We start from the raw sequence: 14,780 nt of genomic DNA on the forward strand, positions 1-14,780 counted from the left end.
GCAGGTTCTTCCGGGGTCGTGACCACTGGTCACAGAGGTCCTTAATCTAAAGATGGCGGCTTCAGCGGTGAGGGGCGCTATGGCGCTGCGTACTAGTGCTAGCCGGCCGGTGGCTTTCGTCAGAAAAATTCCCTGGACCGCAGCCTCGAGTGAGTGATGGAGACGTATTAGGGGCGGAAGTTTGAGGCTCAAGCGATCCTCAAAAGCACTGCTTTTGGCGGAGCGCTGTAATCAGCGTGGTAGCTGGATTAAGAGCTGTTGCTCCTGAGCAAACCAGTGAGCAGAATTTTTTTTTTTTTTTTTTTTTTGCAATTAATTGGGGATGCGTCTTGAGCTTTTGCGGCACGTATTAAGGGTCTCCTGCCTGCGGGAGTGATTTGGTGGAACAGTTCGTTACTTGCAAACGTTAAGATGTACGATTTAGAAGGGACTGTTTTGATTGCGGTATGGAGGATGGATTCAAACTGGTAAGGTTGAAGGCGGGGAGACGAACTAAAAGGCAGTTTCAGTAATTTAGTCCTAAGAAGAGGACCTGAAATAGTGTAGTGGTAGAAAAGCGGGTCAAATCCACCCATGTTAACAGAACAAAATCAACGGCTTTTCGCGATGGTTTGAATGGGAAAGAGTACGGAATGACGGAAAAGGAAGAACAACTTCCAGGTTTTTAGCGTTGGTGAATATCGTGGTTAGGATGTGGAAGCAGCAGGTTTAAAGAAGAGGAGTTAAAGGTTAAATGTGTTGAGTTTGAGAAAAACCTGTGAGGTCTCCGTCAGCAAGTGGGCAGAGAAGATTGTGTAGAGATTGAGAAGTGCCCTTTTAAACATACTGCGCAGGTTAGAATTCCACCTCGGCCATTTAATAGTTGTGCAACCCAAAGGGAGGGAATTTGGGAAAAGGGCTCACTACTGTAATTCAGTTTCATCTGTGAAATGGAGTCAGTAATAACTTTCCTCATAGGATTTTTGATTGGGTTAAAATGAGTTTATATGTAAACCGCTTAGACCTGTGCTAGATACATAAGTGCTCAATGAATGATAATCATTTTCATGATTACTGTAATTGAAGCTCAAGGGGAGAGACCTCGGCTGGAGATAGAGGGTTGGGAGTAATCAGTATGGAAATCTCTCACCAACATTGATTTTTGTCAGTTGCAGTTTTGAGAAAATGTTTTTATATTTGCCTACCAAAAATTAAAAATCCACGGTCAGTTTTATAGGTTTTCATGTATCAGGTCATCTCCCTTAAAGAAAAGAATGGAACTGGGATTACTCATCTCTTAGTTTTTGTGGTCCAGGTGTGGGTAGTGGAATGGAAAATAGATCAGTTTGTGCCTCACTTTCTCAATATGTGGCAGGTGAAGATCAAGCCAGTACAATGTCTTGCTTAGGCTCCATGAAACTGTGTAAAGGCCCAGGGATTTCATCAGCATCTTGCAGTTGCAGGTGTACAGACCATAATGGGTTGGTTTAAAACTCTTACAAAGGGTCTATGTAACATACAACTTTGAAACATTCGCTCTCAGTTTATTCATTCATTCAGCAAATATTTAAGGAGTGTTTGTGGTGGGCATTGTTCTTGGTGCTTGCAGCTGTTTTCCCTTAACAGTTATAGGTAATTTGGGAAGAGGGTTACCTTCCAGAACTAGTTTGTTTTGGAAGTGAATGTTTTCTAGAACTTTCAATACCTGGTTTAAAACGTGTATATTTAACACTATTTTGTTTATTCTCCAGTAACATGGTCTCTGAGGTCCTGATCTTGACAACTGATTTGACCAACTGGGAGAGCTCTTCAGAAATTTAGTCCCTATGGGTTGCTGAAGCATTACTAGGCATTTATTCATTCATCAAATATTGCCCTACTGTGTATCAATTACTATTGACATAGTGGACTCAACACTCGGGAAAGTTACGGTGTTGTGGTGAGGGTGAGGAGACTTACAACAGATACAGGCAATTGTTGAAGCAGTGAGGTTTAGACGCACTAGGGGAAATAACCAGGTAATATGAAATATCAATCAGGGAAAGTACAAGCACTGTAGTTCAGAAGAGATCATGTATTTTTGATTTTTAAGATTACTATGCATCTTTGAGGACTCGGGTCAGGATAATAACATTGTTTTGTATTGGAGTAGATCCCCGATAAATTAATATTCAGTGGATATATTTGGCTTGGATCTTGAAGGATAATTACAATTTAGGCAGGAAGAGATAGGATTACCAACATAACAAGGGGAAATAACGATAGACAAAGATGGAAATCCATGGGACACACAGAATTTCATTTGCTATACTAGAGAGTAACTATGGGCCAGCAATGGGAAATAAAGCAGGAAGGGTAAGCAGGGTCATCTCAACAAATTTTAAAGTATCAGCTTTTTAACCGAGTGTAAACTTTATGGAAGGCAAGGGCTTAAACAACACACTACGGTTAAATTGTCTTTTGTGTGACTTTCTCACAAGGATTGTTATCCATGCACCTAACACTATGATGAAGATACTCCTCTGCAGGGGATGAAGACTACAGTCAACTCAGCAACTTATCTGTGTGTGTCCCTACACACACTTTCCCCAAATCTGGTACATTGCAGCTTTATAGAAATGGTTCTTGACTTACAGTGGTTTCATTTACAATTTTTTGACTTTACAATGGTGCAATAGTGATACACATTCTGAAGAAACTCTGCTTTAAATTTTGATTTTTTTCCCTGTGCTAGTGATATGCAGTATGATACTCTTTTGTGATACTAGGCAGCAGCAGCAGCAGCAAGATGCAGCTCCCAGTGAGCCATGTGATTACGAGGGTAAACAACTCATAGACTTACTCTGTGCCCTTAACCACCATTCTGGTTTTCATTTTCAGTAGTCAATAAATTACATAAGAAATTCAACACTTTATTATAAAATAGGTTTTGCATTAGATGGTTTTGCCTAACTATAGGCTAATGTAAGTATTCTTAGCATGTTTAAGCTGGCTAGTCTAGGGGTGCCTGGGTGGCTCAGTCAGTTAAGTGTCCGACTTTGGCTCAGGTCATGGGTTCAAGCCCCGTGCCAGGCTCTGTGCTGACAGCTCAGAGCCTGGAGCCTGCTTCAGATTCTGTGTCTCCCTCTCTCTGTTCTTCCCCTGCTCATGCTCTGTCTCTCAAAAATAAAAAAATAAACATAAAAAAACTTTTTTATGATGTAGGCTAGGCTAAGCTATGCTGTTCAGTAGGTTAGGTGTAGTAAATGCATTTTCAACTTAGGATATTTTCAACTTACAATAGGTTTATCAGCTGTAACCCCATCATAACTTGAAGATCTGTAGTCAGTACCATAGCTGCTTCCTAAATCTTAAGGCTTCAAGGAAATGCAAAGTAGCTCCTGTTCACAAAATGTTTGGGAACTCTAGGCCCACTTTTGGTTTCTACCTACAATCTAGGATGAAAGATACAAAATATATTAACTCCTTTTTTTGTTGTTTGTTTTTAAGTAATCTCTGTGCCCAACGTGGGGCTTGAACTCACAACTCCCATTTCAAGAGTCACATGCTTTACCGACTAAGCCAGCCAGGTACCCCAAAATACATGAACTACTTTTAACATGTTTTCTCTTCCTATACAGGTGAGCTGAGAGAACACTTTGCCCAGTTTGGCCATATACGAAAGTGCATCATACCTTTTGTGAGTATTCTCTTTGAAAAAAAAAAAAAAGTTATCCTTTCATTATTGATCCTCAAATTTTATCCTCGAATTCTTGAGTTTTTGTCAAAACATATCAACTTGTATGACTTTCTAATGAAGTAAAGCTGTTCATCAGAGTCTTTATGGATAAAATTATGGGTGATACTGATTAAAAAGTAAAAAAAAAAAACTTATCCTGCACATAACAAATTACCACAAACATAAGGACTCAAAACGACAAACATATGTTATCCACAGTTTCAGCAGATCAGGAACCTGGGCATAGCCTTACTGGGCCCTCTGCTCAGGGTCTCATATAGCTGCAGGCCAGGTGTCAGCTGGGGCTTTGGTCTCATCAGAGGCTCAACTGGGAAAGACTGATGTCCAAGATCCCTCAGGTTGTTGGCAGAATTCATTTTTGAACTGTAGGACTGAGGTATCTACCTTTTTGCTGGCTTTCAGCTTGTAGGGACTACCTGCAGTTCCTTGTTACCTGGGAGGTCTGTAGGCTCCCCCAACATGGCAGCTTACTTCTTCAAAGTCAGCAGAGGAGTTTCTCTGTCTAGTCTGTTAAGTTTGTCTTAGAACATAGTCATGGGAGTGGCATCCCATCATTTTTGCCATATTCTTTTGGTTAGAAGCATGTCACAGGTCCCACACACCCTCAAGGGGAAGGGGTTATACAGAGGGTAACTTGGTGGGACATGTGTAGATCACAGGGCCATCTTTGAATTCTGCCCACTCCAGTATTATAGTAAGGACTTGATACTAAAGGATGATTTTATCTGAAAATTAATTGGTGGAGGGGCACCTGGGTGGCTCAGTCGGTTAAAGTGTCTGACTTTGGCCCAGGTCATGATCTCATGGTTCACAGGTTTGAGCCTTATGTCGGGCTCTCTGCTGACAGCTGAGTCTGGAGCCTGCTTCCAATTCTGTGTCATCCTCTCTCTCTGCCCCTCTCCTGCTCATGCTGTCTCTCAAAAATAAATAAACATTTAAAAAAAATTTTTTTTCAACTGGTAGAGAATATCTGTTTTAATCTTTATCCTTATTAAGTTGAATGCCTTTTTTCTTTTAGTATTTTTATATTTGTTATATTTCCTTTAAAAATTTTAATGTTTATTTTTTTTTTTATAAATTTTTTTTTCCAACGTTTTTTATTTATTTTTGGGACAGAGAGAGACAGAGCATGAACGGGGGAGGGGCAGAGAGAGAGGGAGACATAGAATCGGAAACAGGCTCCAGGCTCCGAGCCATCAGCCCAGAGCCCGACGCGGGGCTCGAACTCACGGACCGCGAGATCGTGACCTGGCTGAAGTCGGACGCTTAACCGACTGCGCCACCCAGGCGCCCCTTAATGTTTATTTTTGAAAGAGAGAGAGACAGAGCACACGCAGAGGAGGGACAGAGAGGTAGACACAGAATCTGAAGCGGGCTCCAGGCTCTGAGCTGTTAGCACAGAGCCTGATGTGGAGCTTGAACTCACGAACTATGAGATCATGACCTGAGCCGAAGTCAGATGCTCCCCGAACTGAGCCACCCAGGCACCCCTCCTTTGCTTTCTAAAGAAGGTTTAGAAATCAGTTTATCAATTTGTTTTGCTTTATTCTGGGCTGTATTTTTCTGTGGGCTTTCTAGAATTACTGGATTTTTGATGGTGTAATGTGAGTACACACAAAGTTTACAGGTGCTTCACTAAAACTGCCCCTTTTTTCCTGACACTGAGAAGACTATGGTAAAATACCAACTTAAAGAAATTTAAATTCTTAACTCTTTTTTTTCAACTTTTTTTTTTTTTTTTTTTTTTGGGACAGAGAGAGACAGAGCATGAATGGGGGAGGGGCAGAGAGAGAGGGAGACACAGAATTGGAAACAGGCTCCAGGCTCTGAGCCATCAGCCCAGAGCCCGATGCGGGGCTCGAACTCACGGACCGCGAGATCGTGACCTGGCTGAAGTCGGACGCTTAACCGACTGCGCCACCCAGGCGCCCCTAAATTCTTAACTCTTAATGTTTGTTGCTTTCCAAGGATCTAATAGATTACTCCTATCTAGTGCTAGTGAGGGTGTAGGGAAGCTGGCACTGAAATTGCTCAGAAGTTTACTTCATTTCTGAAGGGTAGTTTGGTAAAATCAAAATCCAGAATTTGTATTTGCTTTGATCTAGCAATTCCATTTTTAGGCATTTATTCTGCAGAAATGGTGTGGTTAAGAATGCTCAAAGCAACATTGTTCACTAATATAACTGGAAAGGGGCGCCTGGGTACTCAGTTGGTTAAGCGTCTGACTCCTGATTTCGGCTCAGGTCATGATCCCAGAGTTCTGAGATCGAGTATTGCATTGGGCTACGCGATGAGCATGGAGCCTGCTTAAGATTCTCTGTCTCTCCCTCTGCCCTTCTCGCCTGCTCCCACTTTCTCTCTTTAAACTAAATTAAAAAAAATAGTAATATTACCAGAAAGAACCTAAATGTTTATCAATGGGATTAAATAGTCACTGATACAATGGAGTTTTTTATACAGTTGATTAAAAGAATGAGGTACATGTATTACTGACATGAAAATGTTTCTATAAGCTTAAAAACTGCAATTTTACAAAGAGTATGAAACTTGTGTTTTTTGAGGAGCATTAAAAAATTTTATCCAAAAATAGTAACACATATTTCTTGGTTCCCATTTCCCTCTTAGAAGTATAAATAAGGGGCGCCTGGGTGGCGCAGTCGGTTAAGCGTCCGACTTCAGCCAGGTCACAATCTCGCGGTCCGTGAGTTCGAGCCCCGCGTCAGGCTCTGGGCTGATGGCTCAGAGCCTGGAGCCTGTTTCCGATTCTATGTCTCCCTCTCTCTCTGCCCCTCCCCCGTTCATGCTCTGTCTCTCTCTGTCCCAAAAATAAATAAAAAAAAGTTGAAAAAAAAAAAAAAAGAAGTATAAATAAAATAATTTAGGACCTGGAGTTAACAGGTTTAAATTTAAACAAAAGAAAATTTTGATTCTTGGTAAAACTAAATAAAATGTAACAGGAAAAAAGTTTCTGGTAAACAATTCATGTACTCAAGTTAGAAATCCAGGTTCCTATCTTAGATACACAGTACTTAAGTTTTACACAAACACAAAACATTTTTTTCAAATGTTTATTTATTTAGAGAGAGAGAGAGAGAGAGAGAGTGTGAGGAGGGGAAGGGCAGAGAGAGGTGAGAGAGAATCCCAAGCAGGCTCCACGTTCAGCGTGCAGTCTCACGACCGGGAGATCATGACCTGAGCTGAAATCAAGAGCTGGACACTTAACTGACTAAACCACCCAGGCTTCCCCCACACACAAAATTTGTAAAGCTTTTACAGCAATGGTCATAAGGAGGTAGAGGAGAAATTGTATTTTTCTGAGGTAAGGAGTGAATCACTGGGACATTACCAGAAACTTCCTGCAGTCTAGGTTTATACTTAAAAAGTTACCTTTTAGGAGTGTCCGGGTGGTTCAGTCAGTTGAGCCTCAGATTCTTGATTTTAGCTCAGGTCACGATCCTAGGGTCGTGGGACTGAGCCCTATGCTTTGTGCTGAGCATGGAACCTGCTTAAGATTCTGTCTCTCCCTCCATCTGCCCCCCTCTCCCACTATTTCTCTCTCTCAAAAAAAAGTCACCTTTTAAATATGGGGGCAATTTCTAAGAATTTGGTTTGGGGGTGGTGTGGAGCACAACATAACTTTGTAACATGATTGATGATGATGATGATGTACAGAGTGAATAGACATCTTTGTATCTGTTCTTTTTATTTGGGTGGGGAGGGGCAGAGGGAGAGAGAGAGAATCTTAAGCGGGCTCCATGACCACCACAGAGCCCAAAGGCAGGCTTGATCTCACAACCTCGAGGTGATACTTGAGCCAAAATCAAGAGTTGGATGCTTAACCGACTGAGCCACCCAGGCACCCCTCGTCTTTAAATAGCAGGGTGCTTCGAAGCACACCAGAATCTTTTCCACACGTGCTGATGTATAGGTTGGATGATAAGCACTCTTGTCCTATGCACAAAGGGAAGCACCTTGAAGTCTGGAGCTAGGTAAATAAGGGTAATACTGTATATATTTTTTCTTTTTTCCTATTTTTCATTAGGAATAGGGAGTATGTGATTATAATGGTAGTAGTGGTGATGAGAGTAATTGGTCTCCAAAATTACCAGAAATGCACCTAGATTTTGAGGCTTAATTTTTTAGTTTCTAGAAATGAGGAAGTTAGAGTACTCTATTTATGTGATTAAAATTTCCCTTATTTTATTTAGTGTGGTTTGTATCTTGAATGACAAAGAAACTTTACTACCTATATGTTACTTCTCTAGTGGCATCAGAAAAGCAGAATGTTAAGATTAACACGGCGGTTAAGCCTTTGGTAACTAAGTTTTTCAACATCTTTAATAATGTCTGTTATGCCGTTTTGGCAGATGAACAGTTGGTAGTTTGTTTTGGAGCTCATGGAAACGTTTTTCAAGTTCATGATTAATCTCTTCCTAAATTTTGAATTTTTAGGACAAAGAGACTGGGTTTCACAGAGGTATGGGTTGGATTCAGTTTTCTTCAGAAGAAGAACTTCAGAATGCACTACAGCAAGAAAATCATATTATTGATGGAGTAAAGGTAAATATTTTTCGGTATAATGTTGTGAGCTTTCTATATATCAGTCAGTAGGTCAAAAGTATGGAATGACAAGGTCTTTGGGAGATTTGTAACTAAGATTTCCTTAATATTGGTTAAAGAATGGTGGTGGTGGGAGAGTGCCAGTTCTAAAATGTCTGGGGAGGGTAGTACAGGAAGACCCTTTAATGGTTAGCAAGGTGTATCTAACATAGAGCAGTGGGAACTTACTTACAAGGTAGGGAGACTTGTTGAAATCCTGGCTTTTCCACTTACCATGCAACCTTGGGTCAAACCGATTTAGTTTTAAGAGCAGGGAACAAATAACATCCTCTTGACTTCTAGCTGCTGACTCCATAATAAAAAGGCAGTCTTAAAGTGGCAGTTTTCAGTCAGTTGTAATGTTTTTGCAGATAGTGTCTTTCCTTACAATGCTTATTTGATTTTTCTCAGCTCCACATTCAAGCTCAAAGACCAAAAATTTTACAAGGGGATCAAACATCTGATGAAGAAAAAGATTTTTGAGACTGTTACTACCTATTAAATAAAGTAAACAAAATTGAAAATTTTGCCTAAATGTTTTTATTTGAAACAAGTAGTTGCACCAAGCAAGAGCTTGCTTTCCCCACTCCAAATGAAAACCGAGCTCAGGAGGGGCAGGCGTCATTTGGCAGGACAGTTCTAGTATGTGAACATCCTTCTACTCACTGTGATTGGGGCAACTGTATTCATCAGCAGTCCTTCTTACACAAAATATTATCCCCAAAGTACTAACGTCACACAAAAGGAAGTGGTCTTAATTTCATGTGTGGAGCAGTATGTTCTATAAATGCCAAAAGGTAGGAGAAACACAAACACAACCCACTCTTTAAAAAAAACTAGTTCAAAGAATTTTCCACCCCCCCCCCTTACTCCCGTAATAAAAAGTAGTGCTGGGGTCTGACACCCAGATTTGGTTTTTATCCTGGCCATTTACAAAGTGTTTCCCCATCTGACTTGCATCATTAGGGTTATGGACAAAAGTTCATTCACTTTGGAGAACGGTGTATCTACTCCTTCCTCCTCTTCTTGCCTTCATGCTCATGTTCCTTGGGGCGGCTGCTGTCTGAGGGTCTTTTAGAGCCACCGTGCTGTTTGGCTTCTTCCAAAAACTTGTCTAAACCAAAAGGATCTTCCTCAAACTGAACTGGTCCTTCTCGGCCTCTCTGCCTACGGTCTGAACCAGAAAACTCCTTATCGGGAACAAATCTAGGGAAAAAGAAAAAGGACTATGAACCACTTTGTTTTCACTAGTGCAAACAGTGAGACTGAGCTGTCTGCCTTGGTACCTGTTGGTCTTTATTCTGGCTTCTAGGTCATCACCATACATGTCCTTGTCCAGGTTTTTACTGGGCCTGTAAATATTCTGGGCCATATCTTTACCACCTCTCCAGGCTTGATCATAAACATTGTAAATTTCATCTTCTCCACCTGCAAAACCACTGTCCATACCCTGTGGAACAAGGACATTAAAAGTTCACATTTTCAGCAATCTGAACTGCAAATTAAAATGATCTTCATTAAAAAAAGTCCGTAAATTTTCATTCTTACCACCTTTGGTCCTTAGGTTAAATACAGTGCTAATTAACAAGTCTGACTACTTTAGTGAAGTAGTCCTTAAAATTGGGGGATAGTAGTATAAACAGGTACTTGACAATTTCAATTTTACAGACAATGGCAAAAAGATGAAAGAATTGTCAAGTACCATTTACCTGATGTCACTCACTGATTTATTTATCATGTAACTTCTATGCCCAACATGGGGCTTAAACTCACATCCCTGACGTCAAGAGTTGCATGCTGTATAGGCAGGCATCCCTGTATGATTTCATTTAGAATAGGGGCACCTGGATGGCTCAGTTGCTTAAGTGTCCAACTTTGGCTCAGGTCATGATCTTGCGGTTTGTGGGTTCAAGCCCCACATTGGGCTCTGTGCTGACAGCTTGGAGCCTGGAGCCTGCTTTGGATTCTGTGTCTCCCTGTCTCTCTGCCCCTCTCCCATTTTCACTCTGTCTCTCTCTCAAAAATAAATAAACGTAAAAAAAATTGTTTAGAATAAATGTCACACCCCTTAACTCCCTGAGAACATCACTGTCTGCCTGCCTGCCTGCCTACCTCTATCTATCTATCTATCTATCTATCTATCTATCTATCTATCTATCTCTATATCTATCTAAGAGAGAGAACATGTGCTGGGGAGGGGGCAGAGGGTGAGAGCAAGAATCTTAAGCAGGCTCCCATGACCCTAGGATCGTAACCTGAGCTGAAATCAAGATGCTCAACTGAGTCACCCAGGCACTCCAAGAACAATCACTATTATAGCAAGAGACAATAAGGCTCTTAATGAAAATCCTAAGACAACAAGGAACTTGCTTCATATATTTGAATGGTTCCTTAATACGGGATGTCCTTTGTTAGGAAAATTTTTATTACAACTTTGAAATAATTTAAGCTTAAGCTTGTAAGAGGTGACAGTCATAAATATTTACTTACATGAAATTTTCATTCCTAACCCCTTTGCTCAGCCTGGTAAATTACCACAGCATAGTGTTTAAGAACATAAACTTTGAAATCAAGACAGCCCATGTTTTAATCTTCTATCAGTTTCTAGCTAAACCTGTATGTGTCTCAAACATACAGAGGTTGTAACAAATAGTATGAAGTCATAGGGTTTTTTAAAGGATTGAAATAATACAAGTAAAAGAACAATGCCAGGAATGTAAAAAAGTACCTAATAAATTATTAAACTGAAAGAACTTACTCAAATGCTACCTTCAAATCTCCCTGAAGCCTCGGAGTCAATAAACTTTTCTGTTCCATATCCCAGTAGAACTTTATTTCTATGTCTATATTTTTATTACAGCCTGCCTTGTCCTTATTTATATACATATATGTCTTTTCCAGTAGACTTGAAGGTTCCTTGAGGGCAAAGCACATCTATCTTTGATCTAAAGGTCTTATGCCTGTAAATAATCAATGTTGGGTAGATTAAAACATAAAGATACTTCTTCGGTCCTAATGTGTCCTAGCTAGTTAATAACAATAGCTTCTAGGAATCAGATTTCCTGATAGCTAGTTTAGCACTTAAATTTAGTTTTTTAGCTTCATCTTTTATATCAGTTTTTTTTAATGTTTATTTATTTTTGAGACAGAGACAGAGCATGAACGGGGGAGGGGCAGAGAGAGAGGGAGACACAGAATCGGAAGCAGGCTCCAGGCTCTGAGCCATCAGCACAGAGCCCGACGCGGGGCTTGAACTCACGGACCGCGAGATCATGACCTGAGCTGAAGTCGGACGCTTAACCGACTGAGCCACCCAGGCGCCCCTAGCTTCATCTTTTAAAGATCTCAAGTTTATGTGATTCTACAGCATTAAAAAGTTGTTTTTTTTTTTTCCAAAGATCAACAAAAAACCAAAAGAGATAGTTTTGTAGGACACTGGGTCTATTTTAGAAATAAAAGACCAATATATTAGGTTTTTTTTAAATCACCTAATTTCTTTCATTTTCTACTAGTGTCTTACATCTTAGCCAACTGTAAGAGGGCAAAATCAGAGTTGTTTCATCTTACTTGCATCAAAGATCAAATAGGATAAAGCAGCTAAGTTATAACACATAACTTGTAATATTTTTCTCTCATTATGCCAGCATACCTTACTTAGATTGATCCAAATCTATGATACGTTAATTTTCTTTTCCCTGAGGACTATATTCATATCAACACTTAAGACATGCTATTTCTAAATTCCTTGTACCTTGGACTGGTTGAAGAGCCTTTGGTCATACTGAACTTCATTGGACGTCCGAGGATTGGGTACACCAAGAGCAATGACTTCGCTGATATCTCGATTTTCATTTCTCTGCAGTTTTGACCTGTTTTGAAATATAATGTTGCTAACTGAAAACTCTTCACAGACAAGCTGAATTTCAATTTCAGCCTAACCAATCTCAGAAGCAAAGTTAATGAATATATCCTGTTCAGATCTTGTGAACATACATTCCCTGATAATGCATAATTGGGCTGGCAGTCCTTACAGCACTTCAGAGATGTGATTATTAGAAGAGGTGGGGTTTTACAATCAGGCCTTTCTGTTCAATGAAAAGAACTGTCAAGAGACTCACTCTAGACATGAAGTGTTTAATACAAGAAATCACCTTACAAAAAAAAAAAAAAAAGGAAGAAAAAAAAGAAAAGAAATCACCTAACAGAGCATGCTGAGATAGAAAATTGCTAGTCTATATTTGCTATTATGCGAGGGTTGGGGGGGGGGACTGGATGCAAATTAGATGTATCATATGAATCACTGTCAGTAAGCCAGAATCAGTTCTTTACCTGAACCACATTTAGTAATTTTATCCTAGAAGAATTTTGAGAAAAACATATCAATGACTGGATTACTCAGTATGATTTTCAATATTCAGATTATCTTAATTCCCCTGCTGTTTCAGTATGTATGCAATCTATATCATAATGAAACCATGGTAACTGTCATCACTTATTTTACCAGAAATTCAGGTCTGTCAATCTATTTTTTTTGAGAGACTACTGTTTTTGAGAGAGAGAGAGACAGTGGAAGCCGGGGAAGGGCAGAGAGAGGGAGACACAGAATTCAAAGCAGGCTCTAGGCTCTGAGCTATCAGCACAGAGACTGAAGCTGGGCTTGAACTCATGAACCATGAGATCATGACCTGAGCCGAAGCTGGATGCTTAACCAACTGAGCCACCCAGGTGGCCTGAAACTCAAGTCTTAAAATGATTTCTATAGACAACCTAATTTTCACCCAGTCATAAGTTTACAGTCTTTCTACATTATCAATTCTCATAACCACTTTACTGTTTTTAAGGGCCCAATTTATCTACAGAGCCATTTTAATTTTTTACAGCTTAGGAATTTCAGAGCAAGAGTATCATTAATTGTGCACTTTCACATTTCATTCCACTCTCTTCTACACCGCTATTATCCACAAGTTGAAATTCAGATTTTCTGCTTCTCCAGGGCTCCACTTACCCAGGGAGATGAGCTATGCCATTAAATAACAAAGACCACCACCAGCAGGAATCTTTTTCATGTTTAGTACATGACTTGAAAAAAAAATGGATTTTATCAATAGCTCACAAAATGATGAGAGTGTGGAAAACTGCTCATATGGAAAGACAATGTTTCATAGTTGTATTTAACCCTCACTCAGAATTCAGGCTTCAGCCTTTGGTGAACCATAAACTTTACCAATCCCTACTTTAGCCCAAGTCCCCATGCAAGTATTTTGTTTGTTTCACGCAGGTCTGTACTTATTAACAGTGCTCTGGTCCATTTTCCCAAGTAATTTTACATGGTAGCTCTGTCTTTGAATTTTAATAGAACTGCTCATGACAAGAGGCTGATTTTCACTTCTCACAAAATCTGCTCTTATCTGCCACCGTACTCCGGACGGTCCTCTGCATGTAGGAGTATCTCAATGAAAGCACAGAAGCTTTGGGGAGCCTGGGTGCCTCAGTTCGTTGAGCATCCGACTCTGACTTAGGCTTCAGTCATGATCTCACGGTTCATGAGACAGCCTCACATCAAGCTCTGTGCCGACAGCAAGGAGCCTGGTTGGGATTCTCTCTCTTCCCCCCCCCCCCCCCCCCCCCCCCCCAACTCATGCATGTGTGCGCTCTCTCTCTCAAAATAAATATTAAAAAAATAATAATTTTTTAAAAAGTACAGAAGCTTATTCTCTGCCTGGAGGAATAGGCACATAATGTTGGTCTCACCATTTAAAATAGGAAAAGAACAGACCAGAACAGTCCTATCTACTACCTTCACAAAGATGATCTGAACTCCCTTTTCTATATCCCTCTGTCATTCGCAATTCTAGCTTATTCTATACATCTACAGGGTGATAAGAAAGGATTACTTCCAGGGACAGTCAATTCTTCTTCTAAGAAAAAGTAAATAGTTTGGTGTGAGAAAATAGTGCTGATCTAGTAAGTTATCAAACTAAAAAGGAAAGGCAGAGAAGCAAAACTGGGCCCAGTGGACTAAACCTTCTCTCTAAAAGGTTCAGAAAAGCCACTCCTCATAATTCGTATTTATCTCAAAGAGCACCTACCTCTTATCAGGAGCTGCCCTGGAAAGATTCCGGTCATGCTGTCTTTCTTTTCGCCTGTCATGCCGGATTTCATCCCTCTCACGTGCCTCCCCATCCTCTGTGTGAACAGAGTTGAAAATTACTTCACCACTATGTTACCCATTAATATCTGGAACCAGAGAATATTCTTTAACCTACGACAGAAAATTCCATGAATTTCTTTATAGTCACATTCAACCCTTTTAACTTACTTGCAATTAATTTAAATCCAACAGTATTGATCTAATTTTTTAAAGTTTATTTACTTATTTGTGGGGGGGGGGGGCAGAGAGAGAGGGTGAGAGACAATCTCAGGCAGGCTCCATGCTCAGTGCAGAGCCTGACTTGGGGCTCGA

The 14,780-nt window shown here is 40.3% G+C and overlaps 2 protein-coding genes across 2 annotated transcripts in view; one reads left to right on the forward strand and one right to left on the reverse strand.

The window, feature by feature from the left end:
• Positions 1 to 20: 20 nt before the first annotated feature.
• LOC115516742 (SRA stem-loop interacting RNA binding protein) lies at positions 21 to 8,841 on the forward strand. The gene is made up of 4 exons (XM_030319682.1): positions 21 to 149; positions 3,600 to 3,658; positions 8,171 to 8,278; positions 8,729 to 8,841. The coding sequence occupies exons 1-4, from the start codon at positions 53 to 55 to the stop codon at positions 8,798 to 8,800; spliced, it is 336 nt and encodes a 111-aa protein (XP_030175542.1). The 5' UTR covers positions 21 to 52; the 3' UTR covers positions 8,801 to 8,841.
• Positions 8,835 to 14,780, reverse strand: part of SNW1 (SNW domain containing 1) — a 33,354-nt gene continuing 27,408 nt past the window's right edge. The window contains exons 11-14 of the mRNA XM_030319677.1: positions 14,407 to 14,503; positions 12,069 to 12,186; positions 9,604 to 9,767; positions 8,835 to 9,523 (exon numbers count right to left, since the gene is read on the reverse strand). Coding sequence (XP_030175537.1) covers positions 9,325 to 9,523; positions 9,604 to 9,767; positions 12,069 to 12,186; positions 14,407 to 14,503 — 578 coding nt within the window. The 3' untranslated portion in view covers positions 8,835 to 9,324. The remainder of the gene's footprint in view (positions 9,524 to 9,603; positions 9,768 to 12,068; positions 12,187 to 14,406; positions 14,504 to 14,780) is intronic.

Source organism: Lynx canadensis, chromosome B3 (genome assembly GCF_007474595.2).
Source record: "Lynx canadensis isolate LIC74 chromosome B3, mLynCan4.pri.v2, whole genome shotgun sequence".
NCBI lineage: Eukaryota > Metazoa > Chordata > Mammalia > Carnivora > Felidae > Lynx > Lynx canadensis.

What these genes read in the sequence shown, in the direction of transcription:
- LOC115516742 (XM_030319682.1), top strand. Translation starts at nt 53, where the DNA reads ATGGCGGCTTCAGCGGTGAGGGGCGCTATGGCGCTGCGTACTAGTGCT. An exon ending in GAAAGTGCATCATACCTTTT is followed by an intron (nt 3,659 to 8,170) that starts GTGAGTATTCTC and finishes TTGAATTTTTAG; the next exon opens with GACAAAGAGACTGGGTTTCA. An exon ending in ATATTATTGATGGAGTAAAG is followed by an intron (nt 8,279 to 8,728) that starts GTAAATATTTTT and finishes GATTTTTCTCAG; the next exon opens with CTCCACATTCAAGCTCAAAG.